Here is a 23,815-nt window from a genome sequence, read left to right on the forward strand (position 1 = left end):
GTTTGGGTACCCACTTTGACTTCTAACTTGCACAAGCTGTTTCCAATGCTGTATTAAGAAGCACTGTAGTGAAAAGCTTGAAAGATCACTTCAGTAATAGTGTATTCAGTGTCTTGAACTGAATTGCAAATATTGAGGAAAAGCTTTTTGCAATACTAGGCAAAATATTCTGGTCTTTAAGTTGTGAAAGCCTATATTAGCTATCCTCCTGTTCCTTCCTACCTGTTGGTTCAAAATCTTACATGGTGCAGAGGTAAAACACCACGGAATTTACCTTGCAGATAATTTTGGTTTGTTGTGGCCTGTTGAAAGTGGGAATCTTGAGTCTGTTAATGCTTCAGAAAGTTATTTTGCTATGCTAGGTTATTTCCAAGTTGTAGCTAAAAGTCACTGGTTTCCATTAAGGGAATACTAGCTTGGGCAGCACTGACTGTGGCTGTGCATCTTGCACTTCAGGATTGCTCGTGACCAGTTTGTTTGCCTGCAGATTACCACATAAATTTACTCTAGGATATTCTTTGCACAGTACTGTTGATGGAGGGAAATCCCCAAATAAATTCAGTGTTCTTTGGAACACTGAATTTCTTTGTGTTAAATTCCAATCATTCTTTGACAATCTGTAAGTATCTTGGTTTTAATTTCCAGTTATGCTCTTTGGTGATAGTACAGTTCAGAAATTTGGTGGCTGTTCAACTAGCACAAGCAAGTGCATCTATTTTGACCACACTGGAGCCTTGGCAATTGTTAACTACTATTTGAGCCTTTTTGAATTAAGAGATAAAGAAGAAACAATGCCATTAAAAAACTGTATTGGTTAATTTCCTGTAGCTTTGGTAGGACAAAACAAGTTGTAGTAATCCTGCACTGGCCACTGCTGTGACACGTGATCCGTATGTCTTACAGAATTTTCTTGATGCCATTTTCCACTCTGAGTTTTCTTACATTCCAAGTTGTAAGTTAGATTTTTTTTTTTTATTTTTATTTTTTATTTTTCAGGTAAAATACCTGTTTTCTGATAAAACGGGTACTCTAACATGCAACATCATGAACTTCAAGAAATGTAGTATTGCTGGAGTGACATATGGGTAGGTATGACTTTTTTATGAACTCATTAGCTTAATGTTTGCTTATTAACCAGTACATACTTTCGTATCAGAACAGCATTACTATGTTCTTCAATTGATAGTGGTCTCAGTTGATAGCTTTCATTTTCATGTCCTGCAACATAAATTATGGGATGCAAACCTGGGGAATACTTTAGACGAAGTGAAGATGATTTGCTTTCTCACATGTCTGGTCGTGATGAAAACTAAACTAAAAGTGCTAAATAATCTGACTCTTTCAGAGAGAAGATGATGCAGTCAATGGGTAGGAATTGTCAGCCGTGTTTCTGTGACTTCTTCAAGTGAGACAGGATTTTATTACAACTGTAATTGTAGAGTTTAATATTCCTTGCACAGGAGGGATACTCGCTGGTTTAGTTCTGCTTCCGTCAAAAGGTTCCCTTTGAGTAGTCAGGCCAGCATTATGTTTTGAGTCTTGAATACTAAATCTTTGTCTCTGCTTGGTTTTAAAAGGTTAGTCTGAAGAAATCTGTGCAAATTAATGTTTGAGTTTCATGGTAGTTAGATACCTCAAAAGGTAGAAAACTTGATTCAAATGTATGTGCAGCTGAACCCATGGTTCCAGTATATGATTGTGTGATGATGCATTGATCTTTGCCTTCTACCTATTTTTTGGTTTGCAGAGTGGAATAAATGTTGTTTTTTATCTTTTTTTCTACCACTCAGTCACTTTCCTGAGCTGGAAAGAGAACGTTCATCAGAAGACTTCAGGTAAATATATTCCAAAATGTTTATGTTCTGTATAGCAGAGCGGGAACAATCTATATAAAGACTACTTTCCAGTTTGGGATTGGAAGAAGCCCAAGGGAGCAATGTGTTTGAGTAAAACGCTCTTTCAGCAGGAGCCTAATGCCAAGCTGGTGGGTGGTGATGGATCTTCTCTTCTGCTTAGAGAGATAGTGGGTGAAGGGGGGTGAGGGGTAGTCAGTGGCTGGTATGGCTTTGATGTATACCAGTGCAGTGCTTATTTATAATTGATATTACTCTGCAATCACTAAGCTCAAACCTGACAAGGAGAAGAAAAGGAACATTATACTATGTTTTCATAATTGAACTGGAAAAAGGGCTTGATATGGAGGTGTCTCATGGCAAGAGAATCCCACTCCTCTTTATTCAGAGATTTCATGAATAGAGGTGAAGGGTCTGTCCAATTCTACAAAAAGCAGATGAAACCTAGAAGAGTTATACAGGTGTTTCTGTAGCATGTTCAGAATAACAGGAAGCTATGGAAGAGCTAGGGAGGGTTGATGTGACTTTGAATGACAAGTATAGCTAAAAACTTGAGTTCCCACACTAGAAACAGGTAGACTCTGAATGCTGTTATAAGGCCGGTTTCTGATGAATTGAGTTAGGCTTCTCCACTCGTGCAGCTCACTTTTATGATCACCTTTTAGGAAGGTGATCTGATAGGTTGCTACTTCTGCTGACATGTAATTTCTGTGGATGCCTTTCTTATCTTCCAATATATTGCTATTTCCTTCATTGCCATCTTTTCTCTCCCAGTACACTTCTTTTCTAGTCAGTTCTGTGTAAGAGTTTCTTCCAGGTACTAACTTGGAATAGTCAAGCTTAAAATCCTCCAGGGGTCAACTTGAAGCAGAACTCACTAAACAGAGAGGAAGTTTAGGGGTATTGATCTTTGATCTATTTTAAAAGTAAGTCACCTTGAAATCAGTGTATTTCAAGTACACTTAGAAGCTGTTTGTGCTACATCTGTCCCTAGGAGTTGTGTTGACACTTGGGTCTTCTTAAATATACTTTCAGGCATAGCCATTTTGGGTTTATTGCTGGTGTTCTGAAGAAATTGTTGTTAATTGTCAGCACTTTGCAATACTCATATGATCTTTTCACAACATTTGCAAGGACAGTGGAATCTCACTTTGGTTTTGCTACCTAACAAAGTAAATGTAGTCAGATAGGAAATGTTGCTACTTACATTTGCACATGCTTGTCTTGCTCTGCAGCCAGCTACCTCCTCCTACCAGTGAATCATGTGAATTTGATGACCCAAGACTGCTGCAAAACATTGAAAATGACCATGTAAGTCTACTCTTTGGATATCATGTCTTTTAAATACCTTATTCTAGGTTGCTATGGGATTAAATGCTGAACAAATCTACTTGTGTGTTCAAGTTTGCTCTATGGGTGTGTCATGCAAGTGCAGAGGGGGTAAAAAGGAAACAGAATAGCTTCTTCCAATGCCTTTCTGCCCACTTGTCTTAATACTGAATTAAACAGTGGTGCTGGTATGGATACCAGCAAGCTATAAACCAGCCTCATAGATATTGGTGTATTTGGAAGATAATTTCTTGTAGCAAATAATGGTAGATAGCTTTTCTTTAGAAAAATTACAATATTTAGAGTGTTCAAATGCCCATAAATAGCATTTTTTTAAAGTAATCTAGAGCATTTCATGGTGGTTCTCATGTGAGACTTACTTGCAAACGTTGGGAATTCCAACTGTATAAAGGATGTTAGAGGTAGGACTTAATTGCAAGTTTAAGTTTATCCTGAGACTTGGTGATTAGTAATCTCAGCCACACTGGCTGTGTCCTGAAGGGACCTAGCCCTTGGGAGGGAGACAGTGCATTGCTTGTTTGGAAACCATGCAGCTGTGAAATGTCTGAGTAGACAATTCAAGTTGCTTGCAAAATAACATGACCCTTCTCTTCTGCAGAAACTGTCTTGCGGGGGGGGGGGAATCAGGGCACTGGCAAGCACAAACTCAGCCAATTGCTCTCCTTAGACAATAGAACTTCTGTAACTGGGCTGGTTTAGCATGAGCATCTACAACTGTTACAACATCCTGTTTGTGTGTAGCGAAGCTTTTGCTTTCTGTTTTTGCTTTACAATACCTAAGAACCTGAAATGAAGCATGGTGTAAATGCCTGAAGGAATATTTAATTGCTTTGTGTGGCACTACGTTTTCCTCAGGATGATAGAGCCTGAAGATTGCTCCTGTACCCTAGCTTTCAGAAGGGTATCCCTCCCCAGACAATGTATTGGTTTCCAGTGTGGCTTTTGTAATCACCTGCACTGGAAGGATTTCCCAGTGGGCTTCACTTGCAGCCAAGATTTGGGTTGCCTCCTCTTCAGTTGTTCTGTTCATGTATGGCTACTCATTCCTAGTGGAAGGTTACTAGCTTAGGTGTAGCATGCAGGTGAAGTGTTTGAGCTCTTTCTTGCAGGCTGTTGCTTTAGGCACCTCTATAGAACAGTGCTTTGGTACCTTAATAGACTCGGCAGAAGGGACTTACATCAAATGGGCTGTGATATGGAGTTTCTCATCTAGCCTTGAGATGGCCCCTTAACTTTGGGCTATCTCTAGGACTTTGATCCTCTCTGGCTAGAGCTTCTCCTTTGGGAGATAGCTATCTATTGTAGCAGGCAAATAAATGATTTTGGTAGCTTCCTTAGGTTTTAATTAATATAGACAGCTCAGAAGTCTTTGTTCTTTACATGTTGAACCCTTATGTGTCAAGTTTACTTTTGGCTGGCAACTTGAGTACATAAATACTGTTGTCATTGCACAGCTGACTAGTAGGCTGAGCACACTGTGTGAACTCATCCCTCAGATAATAGTTGGGGAAACTTCTGGCTGGCAAGACTTAAGGGGGTATTTTGTGTAGGCCAAAGATATCTTTCAGAGCTGGACTGTACTGGAGGGGTGGATGCCACCCACAGACAAGTGGTGATGTAGCTCAAGCCGTTAGACTGTAAGGATTATGTGCAACAGTTTGCATAGAAAGTTAGGGTCTTTTTGTCAAACTGCATCAGTGAGACAAAGGCTGGATTCCAGGGTAATGGGGGAGGAAACAGTCACATATTTCTAGCTTTTTGCATTTTAGCTGTTAAGGTATATAAACTGTTTCCTTCTACCTTAGTGCTTTAGTTTTTATAGCTAGGAAATAGCTGCAGATGTGATCTGCATGTCTGACTATCTCCACTCATTTAGTGAACTGCAGTGATAAAAGTGTTCCAGCACAAACTGCCTTATGGTGTTAGATGGTGCAGTCCTCACGTAAGCAATGAATTCACTTTAAACATTTGCCCTTTTGCAGCTGAAGCTGTCAATGTGATCTCTCTGAACACTCATTAAGTGCTTATTGCTCTGGTCTTGAAGATGTTGTTTTTCTTCAGTTCAGTTGCAAGTGTTAGTTTAGAGTTGTCTCAGTGCCAAGTAATTCTTTTTCCAGGTTGAAAATAAAAAATGATGTACTTGTTCTCATGAGACTATCTTCCATCTGCTAGGAAGATTGCTAGCATCCTGCATCACCTAAATTTCATAGCTCTTCTGGGCCACTGGTGTGTAAGGACTGACTGATGGCCAATTCCACACTTGAGTAACAGTCAAAGAATTATTGCCCTGTAGGAAACGTTCCAAGGAAAAATAAGCTGTCTTGAAAACATGTGGACGTTTCTCTGGGATTTTAATGTGGAAGAAAGTGCCTAGATTTGTCTGCCTGTGCTTTTTCTTTGTAACAGCTTCTGTTGGATGAACTGTGCAGCTGCACCAGGAGTGCGATCACTGGCTTGTTTCTGTAGGGAAAATGGCGTAAACTCTTTTATTAGAATAAGAGGTCAGTTATTCCCTGAGAGTTAAAAGAATGTTTGATGGTCTTATCTTGGTGCTTGTGAATTGCAAATGTGCTGTGAATAAACTCGGCACAGATCTCTGTTTGCTGTGGGGTTATTTTTTTACCCTGATGATAGGAGTGCAAGGAAGGAGGTCAAGAAGTGAAAGGATTTGAATCTCATCCTAGGCTCCTCTGTCTCCCTGGATTATCTCTGAGCTTCCTCTACTAATTCCACTTTGCATACAAACTTTTTTCTGTGGCCCCCAAATTACCACTTGAGCAAGAAGCAGCAAACGTGGTATAGCTGCAGATGCACGAATAGGTTCTGCATGCGTGATGAGTAGTTTAGCAGATGGCCAGGCAGAAGAGATAGCTGTTGTGCTCGTGTTGAGGCTTCACCTCAGTGAAGGCGATCGTTTTGGATCTTTCTAATGTGTCTGCTTGTTTTTGCGACACCTATCATCAGCTGATTCTTAATTCCTTAGGAAGGCAGAACCAGGAAAGTGTAGCGCTGGTATCTGGGATGAAAACTGGAATTTGAAATACAGGAGGGGTAAAGGACCTAGGGTGGCGAGAACCTCTGGGAGGCTTTAGTTCAGAAAAGTGGACAGTCTTCAGGAAACTGTTAAACTTTCTGTTTAACAACTCACAATTGGTACAGCTTCATAAGAAATACTTTTCACTCTTCTGCTTTTGCCCTTAGTGTGCATGAGACTTTGATGCTTTTCTTTATCTGAAGTACAATGCAGTACCTTTAATTATAGGTCCTATTTTAGTGGTTTTGCACAAGATAAGCTTGCATTTAACTCTGATATTCAAATGCTGGTTAATATTTCCTTTGAGTCTGTCCTCCAGCCTTACCAGCTTTACTGTTCTGGAGGTGCCCAACATGGCTGGATCCTCACACTGCTCCCCAGATAGATTAATGAATAAAACAGTAGGAAGCTTGCATCTTTTTAAGATGGTGAGTCATAATTCTCTCTGGTAATGAAGTAGATAAGTATTTTTCTAGCTGTCTGTAGCAGAATGTGTCACATTTATGCAAAGGAGGAAGCTCAAATTGTTGCATTATATCCCACTGCCCATTCACTTAAAAACCTGTCAGTTCTGCTCATCTGGTAATACAGTGAATGGAGGCACTGATCTGATGCTGCTGCAAATAAAAAGGGAATTGCATGTCACGCTATTTATTCAACTTCCTTGTAACTTTATCAGACTGAACAGTTGGCAGAATAATGCAGTTTGTCGTCAGAGTGAGGAGGCCCAGATAAGGACATGTGACAAATGTGCAGAGATACAGCTCTGCAGAGCAGAGATTATTCCCCAAAAGGTTGAGTTTTGACTTGGTGTCTTGTTTCCCCTGAATGAGGGGGAACACGAAAGGATGAAAACTTGTGATGAGCTTCCTGACCAATGGTCTGTACCCTGGCTGATAATGGATAATGCTGTCCCACCTAGATAGGGAAACTTTGCTTTCAGGGTAGATAATGCTTGTAGGTAACCTGGAAACTGCTTCCAGAAATATGATACTGTGTCTTAATGAGTCTGTAGTTCTCAGTTTGTAAGGAGCAGCATGCAAAGTAAGTTTAGCCAGTGGAGTATCTCACTGGTGTAGATGGTTGTACACCAGGTACTTCATGGGTCTTTGAAAACGAGAGAAGCAATAGCTTGCACACAGGGAGGAAAAGCAGGGGGAGAATGAGAGCTGCCTGTGGACAGCTGAACAAGAGGCTAAAATGTGCAAACTTTGTTCCTGCTACAGATAAATGGAAAAGGAAAAAACAGGGGGTGGGAAGAAACAGAGCTGAACTTAACAAATGAACAGGCAAGGAATGTCTCAGAGACCATCAGTAAGAGTCTGAGTACTAAAATGGCAGAAATGTGCTCTAGAAGAGGAAAGAAAATAAGCAATAAAGCAGAATCAGTTAACCTGTGGGAATTCTGTTTTGTGCTGGGGTTCAATTTGGTGTGTTGCAAGGGATATATCACCACAGAAGCCACTGATGAATTTTCTGTTCACAGCTCTGAAGCAGGAATTTGAATGCTCCGTTGTGATTCATGCCAGTGCAACAAATATTATGTCAGTGCTGGAACAATATAGAAAGGAAACAAGTGACAGCTGTGTGGAGGAGCTGACATGATCAGCTGGGCCTCTGGTGATCCGTTGCTATAGAATTGGAAGACTGCCATATAATACATTGTGAACTGTGAAAATACCAAGACAGCAACAAATTACATTGCTGGCTTGAAAGCAGAAATACATATACATAGGAAGGATTAAAATCTGACATTACTGGAGAAAGGTTATTTCCAGCTGATAGAGCTCATAGTATTAAAATGTGTAAGGGGCTAGTCAAATAAGAACAACATCAGGGGTCTGCAGCAGTGGATGCTGAAAGGAGAATCTGGCAGGCTGTGCATTTTGAGATGGAGATAAAATTTTCATTGCTTTCACTGGAAATAACGGAGCAGCAGTAACCTCCTGACCAGGAATTTGCTGTGGACTTAACATTTCACACACTACTCCAGTTATATTGTATCTGTTCATTTTCTTAACACAGCCTCTGCGCTCCAGCAGGTCAAAAAATCTGTGGCTGCTACTGTTTGTGGTGTGTGACCATATAATTCAGAAGTTTCAGTATGCAAAGATAAAGGGCCTGTGTAAAACAGTTATCTCAATGTTAATGACAGAGTACATGGAGTAAAACAAGAAATAAGTATTGGATCTTCAGTCTTTTTGTTAAACTCTTTTCCTGATGTGCTTGCTTCTTTGTTTACACATGTTAATACAGAATTTGCTAGATGTTGTTGTTTTGTGGCTTACATAGTAACTTACTTCCTACTAATTAAATCTAACTATTGCCAGTGCATCCTTCTTGTACTCCATGGGCACCATATTGGAGAAAAAAAAACGCAACAAAACAAACAAACCCCCCAAAATCAACAGTTTTTCTCTGTTCTTGGTCTTGTCCCTGAAATAGGATCTGGGACAGGATAAAGCTTTGAGTTTATTTCTGTCACATGGATTGGCTGGGGAGAAAAGCATTAACATGTCTGAGAGCCAGTTGTAAATGCTGCTGACCTAATTGTGAGAAATTGCATTTTCCAGGCCCCTCTAAGTGGGAAGTGGAGGGGGTTTTAATGTCTTGGTAGTTCTGTGTGATTAAAGGGTTCTAAAAAATAACTCTGCTGCGTTTCAGATAGTAATGCTGCATATACTCTTAGAAAAATACCTATAATCCAAATCTCTTACATCAGAGGATTTTTGGTGGCATGTGGTTTTCACTTGAAAAAATTTCATTTAAACATCGTAGCCTTTCTTTTGTGAAACGGGAGAAAGAGTACACCAGCAGATTAAATGACGTAGAAGCATCTTCTAACTGTTTAAGGAAACTTTGATCCTGTTTTTATTAGTATCTTATATTCTCCATCTGATGTTGGTTTTAATATTGCAATAGCAGCGTTTTGGCCCAACCTTGTTCTAACAGCTTGTGCAATGCTCTTGATCTTTTGAGTGTTCTGTTAAGACAGAGTATGTATGAAATATGCTATGCTAATGAAAACTTTTGGGAACTAGGTGATATTTCGTATGCAAAACCTCCAAGTTCGTGAAGTCAGCTAAGGCTTTCTGCAAAGGTAGAGCTGTGAAGTTCATGTCTGACTCAGTCACTGAGCAAATGGCTGATGTGACGTAAGAGATGGGTGCCACCAACTGTGGATGCTACTGATATAGCAGAGTTGGTGAAGAGGAGCATGTGTTCACTTCAGCTGTTTCAGGCAAGCACCTTAAAGGTTTGTGTGAACTGTGGGTGAAAGTAGTGTGGCAGCTTGTGAGCTGGACAGCTGAGTACCACTTCTGACTGCTGGGAGACTAGAAATGCCATGTGAGAAGTAGGGGTGGAAAGGAGGGAAGAATGAGATGAGAGACTCCAAGTCACTCTAGCTGCCTGAATTTGCAGATCAGACGTTTGCTGTTTAAGTGCCAAACTGTCTTTACTGAGTTGTAGACTGTCCTGGGTTTAGCAGTAGCAGTCAATTTTTCTCCTTGGTAGCTGGTTCAGCGCTGTGTTTTGACTTCAGCCTGGGAACAGTGCTGATAATACTGATGTTTTCAGTTGTTGCTAAGTAGTGTTTACCCTAACCAAGGACTTTGTGAGGCTCATGCTCTGCCAGGGAGGAGGGGGAGCTGGGAGGAAGCAGAGACAGGACACCTGACCCAAACTGACCAAAGAGGTATTCCATACCACAGCACGTCATGCCCCGGGGTGTAACTGGGAGTTACCTGGAAGGACAGGGACTTCTGGGTCAGACTTGTTTCTTGGTGGGTGGTATTGTATTCTCTTCCCTTGTTATTTTCTCTTATGGTTGTCGTTGGTGGTAGTGGTGGTGATTTGTGTTGTACATTGGTTGCTGGACTGTTCCTGTCTCAACCCATGGGAGTTGCACTCTTTTGATTCTCCTCCCCATCCCTTCAGGAGTGGGGAAGGGGAGAGCCCCCGGGGGGGGGTGTGTGGGGTGTGTGTGTGTCTCGATTGCTTCCAGCCTGGCACCACTCACTGGGAGTGAGTGAACAAGCTGTCTGGCTAGGGTTTAAACCATGACATAGACCCAGTGTGTCTTTAAGCACTTAGGGATGGGTGGCAACTGCATTCTGTGAAGAGTGTTTTATATCATGTGTTCTCATAATGCTGAATGTGTAGGGACCATTGATCAAATTTCTGCTTGGCTAGATGATGTATTCCTGTGGAAGAGCGCATGATATTGCCTTCTGCTGGCTAATCAGCTGCTGTCAGCTCTGGATGTTCATCATAAATTGTGCAGTTGCAGTGATTTTAATTCTGGTGAGGTTACTGTCAATCTATTAGAAGTTGTTGTGGAAGCCACCAAAGTAGTATTTCCTGTTGCTTCATCAGCATCTTGTGGGAGACAATCTGCGTATGTGAAGCTTCTTGGATTGTTACAAAACTGATGTTTTTATATTTGGGTGTGGGGAGGCGGAAATGATCTGGCTTCCCAGCTCTCTGCAACTTGAAATCATAGAATCATAGAATAGTTAGGATTGGAAAGGACCTTAAGATCATCTAGTTCCAATCCCTTTGCCATGGGCAGGGACACCTCACACTAAACCATGCCACCCAAGGCTTTGTCCAACCTGGCCTTGAGCACTGCCAGGGATGGAGCATTCACAACCTCCCTGGGCAACCCATTCCAGTGCCTCACCACCCTAACAGGAAAGAATTTCTTCCTTATATCCAATCTAAACTTCCCCTGTTTAAGTTTTAACCCGCTACCCCTTGTCCTGTCACTACAGTCCCTAATGAAGTGTCCCTCCCCAGCACCCCTATAGGCCCCCTTCAGATACTGGAAGGCTGCTATGAGGTCTCCACGCAGCCTTCTCTTCTCCAGGCTGAACAGCCCCAACTTTCTCAGCCTGTTTTCATACGGGAGGTGCTCCAGTCCCCTGATCATCCCCGTGGCCCTTCTCTGGACTTGTTCCAACAGTTCCATGTCCTTTTGATGTTGAGGACACCAGAACTGCACACAGTACTCCAGGTGAGGTCTCACGAGAGCAGAGTAGAGGGGCAGGATCACCTCCTTTGACCTGCTGGTCACGCTCCTTTTGATGCAGTCCAGGATACGGTTGGCTTTCTGGGCTGCGAGTGCACACTGAAGCCAGCTCATGTTCACACATTGACCAACACCCCCAAGTCTTTCTCCACAGGGCTGCTCTGAATCTCTTCTCTGCCCAACCTGTAGCTGTGCCTAGGGTTGCTCTGACACATGATAAAAATGAGTAAACTGATAGTGATAAAAATGAGATTTTTGTCATTAGCATTCTAGTTAATTAAAGCTGGCCCTTAACTCTGCTGTATTGATGTTCTGGGACTAGGATAACTACTGTAAATAGAGAACAATTGTTTTTTTTTTTTCTTTTGTCTGTAGTACCTAAGGGTTTTTTCGTTAGTGAACAGCTGTCTCTGTGTGTGTAATCTAAACCTGACTCTCCTGATGTCCTGTCTAGCCCACAGCTGTGCACATACAGGAGTTCCTCACTCTGCTGGCAGTGTGTCATACTGTTGTTCCTGAGAGACAAGGAAATAAAATAATCTACCAGGCCTCCTCTCCAGGTTGGTTGTTTTCTTTTTTTTTGGAAGGAATGGAGTGAGACTAGAAGTAGTTAGAAGGAAGGTCCAGAAATTTCTGTAAAGGTCACTGATTTTGAAAGCATGATGTCTCCTGTGATGCTTGCGGTAGATCTGGCATCTTCTGTTATCAGTGCATGCTGCTTTTAAATGCCCTCTACAAGAACATCAATTCCACGATGTTTTTGTAGATCTAGGTCAGGCTTACAGTCTTTCTGTGTTCATGAGACCCTTTACTCTGGCCTTTCTGCAGGGGTGAGAAGCAAAAGTAAAACTTCCAGTGTGTACAGCTGATCTATGGCAAAAGTAAAATTTTCAGTGTGTACAGCTGATCTATGAAAGTATGGATTTGTTTCTGCATGAGCAGTTACTTTGTCTGGCATGGGTGCGAACTATTTTTCTTGTTCCTAGTATCTTCCCATCTTGGTTTAAGCAGGTACAGGGTGCTGATACGTGACGCAGTACATCTAAGAGCAGGATACTGGCCCTATTCAGGCCTGCTCTTTACCCATTTCTTCCTTGTTTCAGGTAGCACAGAGGTATTGAAGGAGGTAGGCAGGCCTAAATGGGGAACAACAGGGCCCTGCTCCCCATTAGATTTCTCTTTAACTGAGGTTGTTTCTGGAATTGCAGTAATGTATTGAATGGTGAAGCAGCATCACTTATTTATACTTCAGAGTTCTTGAAGAGTGGGATGAGGAGCCTGTGTAAGGCACCTGTGGTCAGTCACAGCGTTGATGAACTGTGGGGAGACTAAAGAGGCTGTAGAGGTGTTATGTGCATGAATTGGCACTAAATATATCTATATGGGGGTTATCCCTAATGCCACTTGCTTCTTAATGAGGCTGTTTAACTGTCTGCTAGAGCTAGAAGAGTTTGCTCTGGTTTCAGTTGGTTTTTGAGCTCTTAATGACACTTACCCAGTTCAGTCTCCATAAGACAATGTTATATTTCTATAGCACTTGGACTTAGTACCTTTACAGGAGGAAATGGATTAAATACGCGTTCTAAGAATTTAGAATAATGTAGCTTTGACCCTGGTTTGAGAACAAGTATTTCCCCTTTTTCATGTGTCCACAACAGTGGAGTTCAATGCTTCAGTAATTCAGGATGTTTTATGCAGATTATGAAGCTTGTGTAGTTGATATTGCATGGCCTTTGTAGGACTACAGTGTGAACATTCTTGTGGAAGTGTGTGCAGAGCTACTCTTAACAGCCCTACAGATGGGGGAGTATAGGGAAAGGGGGTTTCTGTGTTTTGGCATTGTGGCATATTTAAGAATGGGCTTTGCAGATGTCTTCTACATACCATAGTAATCTTAAGCTTTTCTTGCATTGGCAGATGAAGGGGCCTTGGTGAAAGGAGCAAAAAAACTTGGTTATGTTTTCACAGGACGGACTCCACATTCTGTTATCATTGATGCGGTAAGTAGTAAGTATGCGCAGCATGGGCTTCTAAGCTCATGCAGAACATAGATTTCTCTTGTGGTTCTGGTGAGTTTGCTTTTACAGAGCCTTTAAGATGCTATGTGGCATCCCAGGCTTCTTCAGATTGGGAAAAGTTCTTACTCTGTTTTTAGATGCAAAGTCCATTGCCCTTCTGTGTGGCATGGGCAATAGGAACTTGTGAGCTTATGTAGGAAATGACAGCAATTGTGCCTGAAGAATATTTCCGTTGTCTGGGAAACACAGATGAGAACACTCGCATTAGAAGGCAATTCATGTGTGTAGAGATTTTCTGACTTACCTTTAATGGTTACTGTGCTTTGAAATATTTGAGTTCTTGTCTGAAAACGGAATTTTTCTTAGTAAGATACTCTGTAGAAGATGTGTCTGCTTAACAAGCTCTGTATGCGGAGGTGTGTAATTAACGGATTAGAGCTGATGCAGGCAGTCTCAAACTCATGGGGCCCCATTCTGACTGAATTTGCAGTCCAAGCTAAAGTGAATCCAGATTTACACAGGTGCAGCTTAGTAGGGTGCTTATTAAGAATAATGGATACATTTTTGTCCTTCTGCTCAGGTGCATTCACTTTCAAGTTTCTTGGTACACTGCCAGGCAAAGCACTTAAAACACAGCTTTTCAAGACTTGTCACAAACTTTTAGCAGCTTCTCAGAAAACTGCTGCTTAGTTTAAGAGGAAGATCTTAGGATAAGCACCATCATCTAGAGCTATCTAGGCTCTTCTCTGCAGGAGAACCAGGCCCACGAGAGCTAGTTTTATACTCCTCATACATACCAAGTTGGGAACATGGTCAGTCTTTAGCCAGTGATATAAATTTTCACTCTCAGATTCATGTCTTGTTGCCTGCATCAGTGGCAGTATATGTAGCATGGGTTGGAGATGACTTTTGATCTTAGTTATTGTTGAGTTGGTATGTACCTTGTAGAACATAACTACTGCAATTAGGCTTTGCTACAGCCCTTTTTTTGACAATGTATTACAGATACCACTGGAGTTCTGACTCTCCAGTAACTCCTACTGCTTCTTCCATCTGCTCTACAACAGGAATGGCAAAGACAAGGTGTTTCAAAATCCTTTTCTTTCCTCAGGTTGCTCATCAACTCCAACAATAAGTTGTTGGCAATAACAGGAATTTATCCTTAGTAAATCATTTTATTTTTGCCACAAAACATATAATCTAATAGGGTTATAAATTCAAGTAAAAGAAATAGTAAAGCAGTTCAGACAAAGGTTATTACTGTAATACCAAATCCGCACGGCATGTTTATTCGAAGTTGGAACAATGCTCACAATCTGTAGCATGTCTGTTAGCTGTTAAGAAGCAAATATGCAGATAAACTTTCAGAGCATGCTTATCATTCTGGAGTAAAACGGTAGTTCCTTGAAATAGTGTAAAAATAGTAAATGGAGGGTGCCACAGTACTAGGCATTGAAGTAAGATTAGAATGCCTTCATTAAATAGGGGTCTACATTACTTTTGCCAGGAGAGGGAGCTATTACTACGTTTTATTTGCACTTGGATGTATTGGAAAGATTGTGCTTGGCTGCCTTACGTGTTTGCACGTGTAAGAATGTACTGAAAATTATATTTATTACAGTGTTTGCTTTCTTTTGTAGTTGGGAAAAGAAAAAACTTTTGAAATTCTTAATGTGCTAGAGTTTTCCAGGTAAGTTTTCCTCTAATATGCTAAATGCAGGGCAGCAAAGCTATTTTCATAAATATTATTGAGAACAAAAAGATTCAGCTGATGCAGTAGAAGAGCTGAATTTCCTTAGCTTTTTCTTGCCCCTCCTCGTTTACAGTATAGGACCAGTACAGAGCTTCTTACAAACTGGCAGTTGTCGGCATGTGAGCATGAAACTCTTCCCTGCCACTGCAGCTCTGTTGGCTTCCTGAGAAGTTGCTGCCCTGGAAGTGTTATTCCATGCCTCATTGGTTTCCTGGTGTCACTTGTCTATTTTAAGAACTTACTTTGAGACTGAGATTGCACTTCTACAGCGCTTTTGTAAATTACTTGGGTTTGAGTAGGTGGAATCTACAACTGAATGGCTTTTTGGTGCCTCTTTAAGAACCACTCCAGATATGAAAAACTAAACCTTGCAAGCACTCCTAACTTGTTAGACTAGATAGCATGGGCACTGCTTGGGCAGCAAGAAGCTTTGTGTGATGAATAAGGCCCCTAAATCACTGGAGATGATGAAAGGTGCTTTCTGTTTGTCAGCTGATAAAGTTTTGTCAGTTTAGGTGGTGCTAGTCAGCTGGCTTTTGTGATTTATTTATTGATTTTCCTACCATTTCTGTGGCTTAATGACTTGAAGTCTTATTCTCTGTTGTCTTTGAGTTGGCTGGTTCTGCTCTAAAGGAGCATGTAAAAATAAGCCAGAGAAGATTTGGGTAGGCAGCTGTTCTTGTGTCTTGGCTTGCTTTGACGGGTGCTTGCCAATGGGAGCCATAGGGCTGAAGCTGGAAGTAGGTAATTTGGTATTTCTCCTTTCTGTCAAGGATTGTGGGGTCTCAAGTTATTACTGTTGCATCTCACCCGATCTCAGATGCACTAGACACATCTGAGAAAAATCTCTGGCTATAACAGGACTTGCTCTCCATTGCGATGACTAACAGAAGCAAATTCTTTTTCTTCAATAGCAACAGGAAGAGGATGTCAGTGATTGTTCGAACTCCATCAGGAAAGCTACGTCTCTACTGCAAAGGGGCTGTAAGTAATTAAGTCACCTAGTGGAGAAGTAACACTACTAGTTATTGTTTTAGCAGCTGTGGCTGTTGCTGGCATTTCATGTATTGTACGTAGTACCTGTTGGCTTGCTGTTTAGGGCAAAGTGATTTAAGAGACTGCTCATTCCTCCTCTGACTCGTTTTGCTGGTAGGAAGATTGTTGGGCTTTCTACTACCAGTTGAAGTCATGAAACTGATGGGAGCAGTGCCCTTTAATTAATCAAAGTTAGTATTTCACAAGGCTGCACAGCAGCAGTTCAGGAGCTAGACTAAAGACCGTTTGGATCTGTAATGCTAAAATCTGTTCTCAAGTGGCTCTTGATCTAGCTCTCTTGCATCTCTGCACCTTCTGTAATTTGTCAACATGACTTGCACCATGGTGTTCTTCTGTCTTCACTGACAAAAGCAATAACTTACCAAAGTGCAAAGGCTGCAAAAGTAGCATTGGCCACAGCCAAAGAGTGGTTCTAATTTCAATGCTTTTTGTAACCAGATCTGAATTTTGTAAAGATCTGGTTTACTTGAATTTGTCCGGACATATTTGTCTGGGTGCACTGCTCTGTTGGTTCAGTTGCACTCTTGATTTGATAAAGATGTGCTGGCTTCATGCTGGTCTGGTGAGAGTGGATTAAGCCCATTGCCTTTGTACAGTATTTTGAAGTTGTACATCTAGTAGCACTGCACAGATTTGCAATTGCTTGTTGCTCATACTATACCTGAGCTCACATTTCTTCTTGAAGAAGGAAGGGATGGAGAACATAGGAATTTATAGTAAAAAGACTTATGCTGTCTTCCATATGAGCAGTCTCAGATGTCTTAAAAGAGCAAAAGGGTTGTAGTAATTAGTGTAACCTGGTGTTGTGGATGCAGCAGAACATACAAGACAAAACTCACTTAAACTCTAACTTAACTGCCTGTTCCGTATGAACTCTTTCCCATTCTGATAGTCATCTCCTGTCCTGTCACTTCCATAATAAATTACTTGTTTTGTATGCCTATCTCTAATCAGTGATAGATGTAGGCGTGTTTAGTCAAGAGTACATGTTTGAGCAAAAGTAGGGTTTCCGTATCTCATGTATGTGTAGCACCCTGTTCTGACAGTTGCAGAATAAAATCCAGAGACTCCAGACATGTAGGTGATGGTGCTGTATTTCGATTCCCTCTGTTATCTGGGCTGTTTCAGTTGCCCTTTGATATAGTGACGAAAGAAGGATATTTCTAAGAGGATTTTGTCGTAGAACCTGATCAGTGCTTCTGCCTTCTATTTTTTAATATCAGTGGGAATCTTTTCCAGAAAGGACTGCAAGAAGCTCTTCTGCATGGGACTACAATGTATCCTGGATAAGATCAGGCACTTACATTCTCTGGAAATCAATATATCCCCTTCAGAAAGGGGTGTTCTGTACTGTCCAGTAATGGAGACCCCTTTATGGAAAGAGGGGAGGAGGGGGGCAGAGCGTACTTCTGTTCCCATTATTGAAAGTGGATGCAGTATCTTTGCCACTGGGCACAATACAGATGGCTTACTCAAAAGAGGGTCCCTAAAACCTGAACATAATATTTGCAAATATAGTCTTGGGCTCTGGTATTGGCAAGTCCACTCAGTTTATTTTACTTGAGTTCATAAATACCCAAATAGAAACTTCATTTGTAGACTTACTCTGTTGTAATGAATTTGATTTTAATAGGATAATGTAATTTTTGAGAGGCTTTCAAAAGATTCTGAGTATATGGAGCAAACACTGTGTCATCTTGAATACTTCGCAACAGAAGGTAAGAGAAGCAGCATGTCATGGGAATTCAACTTAGCAAACTCCTTGCAGCATGTTCTGCGTTGTTTAACCTTTGCAGTGCTGAGTAAGATGGTTATGAAGATAAGTTAAGAAGTGGTATGTAATCATCAAATTAGCAACTCCAGGATAACTTTAACCCTAAAAGTTTGTGCCCTATTTTTGTTCAATTTCAGTAGGAAAGTAGAATTTGGAAGGAAAAGATGGGGTGCTGTGTGCCTGTGATGAAGGGCTGGGTGTGAGTTGCATTGCTCAGAATACTTCCATTACACTGGGTTTAGAGATGTTTTTATCAGTGTAAAAGGCACAAAGTCCCTGGTTTCATGAAGCAGAGAGATAACCTGAACAAGTTGAGAAGCCTGGAAGACCAAGACGTCAGAAATGATCTGAAATGGTCTGTAAGGCCTTTAGGACTGATGTGACACCTCTGTTCAAACAGAAGTACTTGGCTTTGTCCCTTTTCTGCAGTAGCATAAGATACTTTTGTTATAGGAAAACCATGGACCAGTGATTTCCCTCCTAAATCTGTAAACACTATTCAGCTTTAATTAGTAATTTTTCTGCAGACTCCTGTGTTCTCAGTGATGAAACTTGAATACTTTATGACACATGCTCCTTTCTGCTTGACTCATGCCAGAGGAAGAAAAAGTCATTACTTCTGCATGTTAATTTTTTCCAGTGGCCTAATAAAATGGCTTTTGTACTTCATGGGCCTTATTATCTACTCCTTTGTGCATGTGTAACTCCCATTATTAATGTGAGTTACATGCATACACTGTAGGAGGAAACAGTCTTTTTACAAGGAAATGTGGGCTGTGCAGTGTGTTTGACTAAGTAATATTTCCAGTTACAGTATGTAGCTGTTTTTTTTTTTTTATTTGACCTTTAAAGATGCATGAAAGCCAAGCTTGCTTTCATGGTTAAACTAAAAAGATTAAAGATGGCACTTTTGTGGCTCCAGTATGGCTAGATTGCAATACTTAAAATCAGGGAGAAGCTTGTGGCCCTTGGCTTCTCTTGGTTTACACCAACATCAGTTACCTAAATGAGCCAGGCTTTTGAATTACATTTGTGAAAACTCAAATGCTTTAAACATGGACAGGGAAAATTTGTGGAATCTGGAGTTTAACAATGTGTGTTAAAAGCTCCTGTTGCTCTGGTGAGAGGGTTAGAATTTAGTGTTCATTAGGGCATTAATGATTTGCTGATAGTGTAATTCTGCTGTGTGTAACGGCTGTTTTCTGTTTTGTAGGTCTGAGGACTTTGTGCATTGCTTATGCAGATCTGTCAGAAAACTCTTATAGAGAGTGGCTGAGTGTCTACAATGAGACCAGTACAGTTCTGAAAGACAGAGCTCAGAAGATGGAGGAATGCTATGAGATTATTGAAAAGGTAATACACATACTTCTTATTTTTTATCAGATTCCCTTACAGATATCTCTTCTCATGGAATTTGGGCTTTATACAGTGAACCAGTTAACTCATAAGAACCTGGAAAGGTGTTTTTAGTTGGCAACCTGCTCAGACCATAGATCTCTCAAGTTTTAATTTGTACGTCTGAGACCAAGTTATGTATAAAATGTCATTGCTACTCATAAACTCCTTTCTCATTATTTTTGTCTTGTGTAACAGTGATATACCTTGAAAAAGATAACATACAGAATCACTGTGTTGCTCCGAGTTCCCATATGCTAGTGTATACAGAGAAATTTGTTCCTTTTCATATATCAGTCTCAGTTCAGGTTTTCTGAAGGCTGTTGTAGACCCTGTAGACAAAACAGAGTGCTCACTGACCCCTGTAGTTGCATGGCCTGGAAACAACGGTGAAAAACTGCTCTCCATGCAAATTGTAGAACTCATAATTCTGAAAGGGAAAAGTAGGTGTTGGAGAGCCAGTTTGAAACTCTCATCCCACACTAAATGAAATGGTAAAATGCCAACACTAGGGGCCAGTGTTTCTTTAGTATTTATTGGTCTTCCTGCTTTCTGATACGCTGGTAGTCACTTCTCAGCTACACTTGTTCATGCTCTTTCTCCTTGCGCCGGTTATTTCACTCATATAGTGGTTTCTGTAAAACACTCTTTGAATTTCAATTTCTTTTTTTTAATATTAAGAATGTGACTTAAGTTCTGGAGCGCTGTTGTGTACTGAAGTTAGTTGGGACAGAAGAGGAAAGGAGATTAAGACTAGGAAAGCGGCTAACTTTCATAGGGTTATGGAAAAACTCCAAGAACTCCTTAAGTAACAGCTGAAGAATGGGTCTTGTTTATCAGATTAATGTCTGAAGCCATCTTTTGTGTTGGCCAGTGTGGTTGTCTAATCCTTGGCTCTGTAGGTTTGCATAACTTATTTCAGCTTTCTGCTTCCTGCACTATGCTCTTGTACACTTCTTTTTCACTGAGGTGAGAAGTGAACATACCTTGCTTCTCTTACTTTAAAATGTGCTCTCAAGCCTTAGATAACTTTTGGCCATTTATCTTCTGTCTCCTTTCACAATTTGAAATCTTGGAAAAAATGAACCCATGAATGGGTTGTATAATTGGAATTTTGGAATTTGCCGTATTGGTAGGAAATATCCACTGTATCCCTTTCCTGTTAATGTTTGCTTGCTTGTCATACCGAAGAGCAGGAAATTGCCCTTTATTTTCCCTTTCTTAGAGCTGGTATTTCCCGAGTTAAATTCTCTGGTCTACAGGCACTTCTTTCCAGATCATAAACTGGCTTGTGGCAATAACAAAGTATAATGTATTTTAATAGGCTGATTTTTTTTTTATTTATTTTTTTTCATTGAAGGGTTCAAATGAGAATAGGAGAGCTACTTTGCCAGTCTGAGTGTTGGTTACTGAATCATAGTACAGGTGTACATGTGAAGACAAACATGAATGGGCTTCCTTCCCCACCTGCAGACTGGCTGAGAGTGCTTCAGCAGGCACAATAGTAACTCCCCTGCTCGGGTAGCTCAGCCATGCTTTTCCCTGTGCTGTCATGTTTAACTGCTTAACAACTGACTTTGGGAATAGAAGACAATCTGCAATTGCATGCTTAGATTTAATTTGATACCTTCAAATATTGTTGGCATTGATAAAGGCAAACATTTTTGTATAGCCAGGAGGCTCTAGGGTACTAAAGTAAATTCTTCTACCTTTACCAGCTGAATATCTCATAATAAATCTTAAGATTTGTCAAGACCTGTAACTGATGTCAGCTCACATACTTGTATAAATAACAGCTTCCCTTTCTGTTCTTTATGCATGCATAGGTGCATACAAGTGGGAGTTGCAAATAATGCCCTCTTCATAGAAACACAGAATGATTTGGGTTGGAAGGGACCTTGAAGCTCATCTAGTGCCAACCCCCCACCATGAGCAGGGACACCTTCCACTAGATCAGACTGCTCAAAGCCCAGTCCAGCCTGGCTTGAACACTGCCAGGGATGGGGCAGCCACAACTTCTGTGGACAACCTGTTCCAGTGTCTCCCAGTTCTCATTGTAAAAAATCTCTTCTTTGTGTCCAATCTAAATCTTTTCTCTGTCAGTTTAAAGGTGTTTCCTGTTGTTCTGCTACTGCAGGCTGTGGTATAAAGTCTCTCTCAATCTTTCTAATAAGTTCTCCTTATATATAGGAAGGCCACCGTAAGGTCTACCTGAAGCCTTTTTTCTCCAGGATGACCAACCTCAGGTCTCTTAAATGCTTCTGTTCGCTTCGTCTGTTTTCACTTGAATAACTGTAATCCCTACAAAGAATAGAAGCTGTTGCTTGTTCTATGCAATTCTTGAAGTGAAACAGTATAACTAAACTCAATTTGTATCAATTTCTTTTAAATTTAAATCTTTACATGTCTAAGGAATCATTAATATGCCTTGAAAGTTAAAATCTGCTAAGTAAATTGTGCCTTTTGAGGATGTTTATTTCTTAGGTATTTTTGCCTGCTTGACTTTCTTTTTCTTACTGTAACACAGCCAAATCTCTTCAAGCAATTGCTTTAGAATTGCATAAGAACATGGCGAACTCTGTAGTATTACATTTTTTGTATAAGACATGTTTTTCTGGCAGACATCTATATGTAGATTAGAGATACTTGGATTGATTAATGTTCATACCACATGTATTACATAAATGTAGTGATTATATCCATAAATAGTTGCAATAATTTTTGTTTTGAGTGATTGTATCCAGTCTATATGTACGTTTTATGGGAGGGAAATGAGTTTAAATGATGTGATGCCAGGTGACTTTTGTTTTGTGAGCTTAGGAAATGTATAAACTGAGACCCACTCATCATGTTGCTATGGTGATTAGTGAATACTCCAGTATATATGTTCATCCATAGGCTAGCTTGGGAGTTGTATAACTTCAATTAATTGCTCTTGAAACATTGCCATCTTTCTGATCAGAAACACTCTGTTCCATTCTGTACCCCTTGAAATGTGAATTGTATGCAGAGGAAGTAGAATAGCCACACCAGAAATTTACTGTAGTGTGCATTACTTGTCAAAATCCTGTATCAGGAATGAGGTGCAACGTGCTGTCTTTAATTCCTTTTTGAGTGTGTTCCAGAAGAGCTTTATCTTAAGAAAGCCATCCCTCAAATTCTGTTGTTTTTTTTTTTTTTTTTTTTCCCCCAGGATTTGCTACTTCTTGGAGCTACAGCCATTGAAGACCGCCTGCAAGCAGGTGTTCCAGAAACAATAGCTACACTAATAAAGGCAGAAATTAAGATATGGATTCTGACAGGTGACAAGCAGGAAACAGCTCTCAACATAGGTATTCCCCTCTTTCTGGTTACTCTGTCTGACTAGAATTTGTTTACTTCTCAAAACTGAATCAAGTTTCATGTATCTTCCTATGCTGAAGATGTACCAAGAGGTGAAATAACTTGCTGAACTGATAGGGTTGTGGTAGAATTAAGGTGTGTGGTTTAAGTAGATGATTTAAAAGCAACAGACAACTGGAGAGGAGGGAAGTATCTTCTATTGAGAAATTAAAAGAAAAAAATGTAGCTAACATTCTTGGCATAAATACCTCAAGTAAGTTACTGACAGCAGCTAGCCTGAACACAAGTAAATGAGCTTTGCAGCAATTGCTTGCTCTGAAGGCTGAGGGAGAGTAACTTCCAGTTTGCTATCATAAAAAAGAGTTCATGAAACAACTTGAAAGGAATAAGCATCTCCCTTACAATTTCTAAATTGCCACTTTTACTGTACAGTTTGGTAGTAAAACTCAAACTTAATTAGCTTCATGTTCAAGTTGCCTTGAAAGTACAAACATATGGCACCCTTCCAGCTTTTGTATATTAGTTTTAATGGGTTACAAGCATTGAATTTAAAACCTAATCCTCGTGTATGCTTTATGCTTCAGGTGTAAATATGCTATCTGGAGAGTAAAAAGTGTTTTCAGTTTCTCATTGTGTGTGGAGGTTATGGTTATGGACTCGCTTGCTGCAAGGATATGCATATGTATTGAGGGATATTTGAACTCTTGGCAGCTGCATCAAGGAGTTTGAGTACTTTGTTCTTCCAGCTTCATCTCAATTCCTTGGCCTTCGTCATTAGTATGTTGTCTCTTGCATTCTTAACTTCTCTGAAGAGTAATGACTGACCTTGCTGGGGCATGGTTGAATGCCTTCTATTTAGTCATGTGCCAGCTCATAGTCCTGCAGGTGAAGAGGGTGTTTCTGATAAGCTTTAATTCAACCGTATGAACTCTCTACTTAAAGAAAGTAGGAGTTCTGGGTTCAGAAATGGCTTTTTAGCGTGAAATACAGTCTTCAGTTTTTATCAGCCAAAAGTGTCCTTAGCATCTGGAAACAACTCTAGAAGGCTAACAGTATTTCTGTATCTTCATCCTCTCTCAAAACAATCTGCGGAGCTTGGATCATCTTTGCCTTTCAGTGAGGCCAAAAAGCCACGGCAGATTTCAATTTACCATGATCCTGGTGCTCAGCAGGCTCCTGGAAAAGCAGAACTGATGTTTCCAGCCAAT

The 23,815-nt window shown here is 40.5% G+C and overlaps 1 protein-coding gene across 4 annotated transcripts in view; it reads left to right on the forward strand.

Annotated features, from left to right (window-relative positions):
- ATP8A2 (ATPase phospholipid transporting 8A2) overlaps positions 1–23,815 on the forward strand; it is a 323,662-nt gene that overhangs the window by 65,221 nt on the left and 234,626 nt on the right. For all 4 annotated transcript variants that reach the window (XM_061457660.1, XM_061457662.1, XM_061457661.1 and 1 more), the window contains 10 exons: positions 997–1,085; positions 1,791–1,835; positions 3,089–3,164; positions 11,724–11,829; positions 13,187–13,269; positions 14,928–14,977; positions 15,955–16,024; positions 17,730–17,814; positions 19,084–19,223; positions 22,459–22,597. In XM_061457660.1, the coding sequence (XP_061313644.1) occupies positions 997–1,085; positions 1,791–1,835; positions 3,089–3,164; positions 11,724–11,829; positions 13,187–13,269; positions 14,928–14,977; positions 15,955–16,024; positions 17,730–17,814; positions 19,084–19,223; positions 22,459–22,597 (883 nt within the window). The remainder of the gene's footprint in view (positions 1–996; positions 1,086–1,790; positions 1,836–3,088; positions 3,165–11,723; positions 11,830–13,186; positions 13,270–14,927; positions 14,978–15,954; positions 16,025–17,729; positions 17,815–19,083; positions 19,224–22,458; positions 22,598–23,815) is intronic.

The sequence above is a fragment of the Pezoporus flaviventris genome, unplaced genomic scaffold (assembly GCF_033815535.1).
Source record: "Pezoporus flaviventris isolate CSIRO_AGI_PZ_B2104156 unplaced genomic scaffold, CSIRO_AGI_Pfla_v1 ptg000025l, whole genome shotgun sequence".
Classification (NCBI taxonomy): Eukaryota; Metazoa; Chordata; class Aves; order Psittaciformes; family Psittacidae; genus Pezoporus; species Pezoporus flaviventris.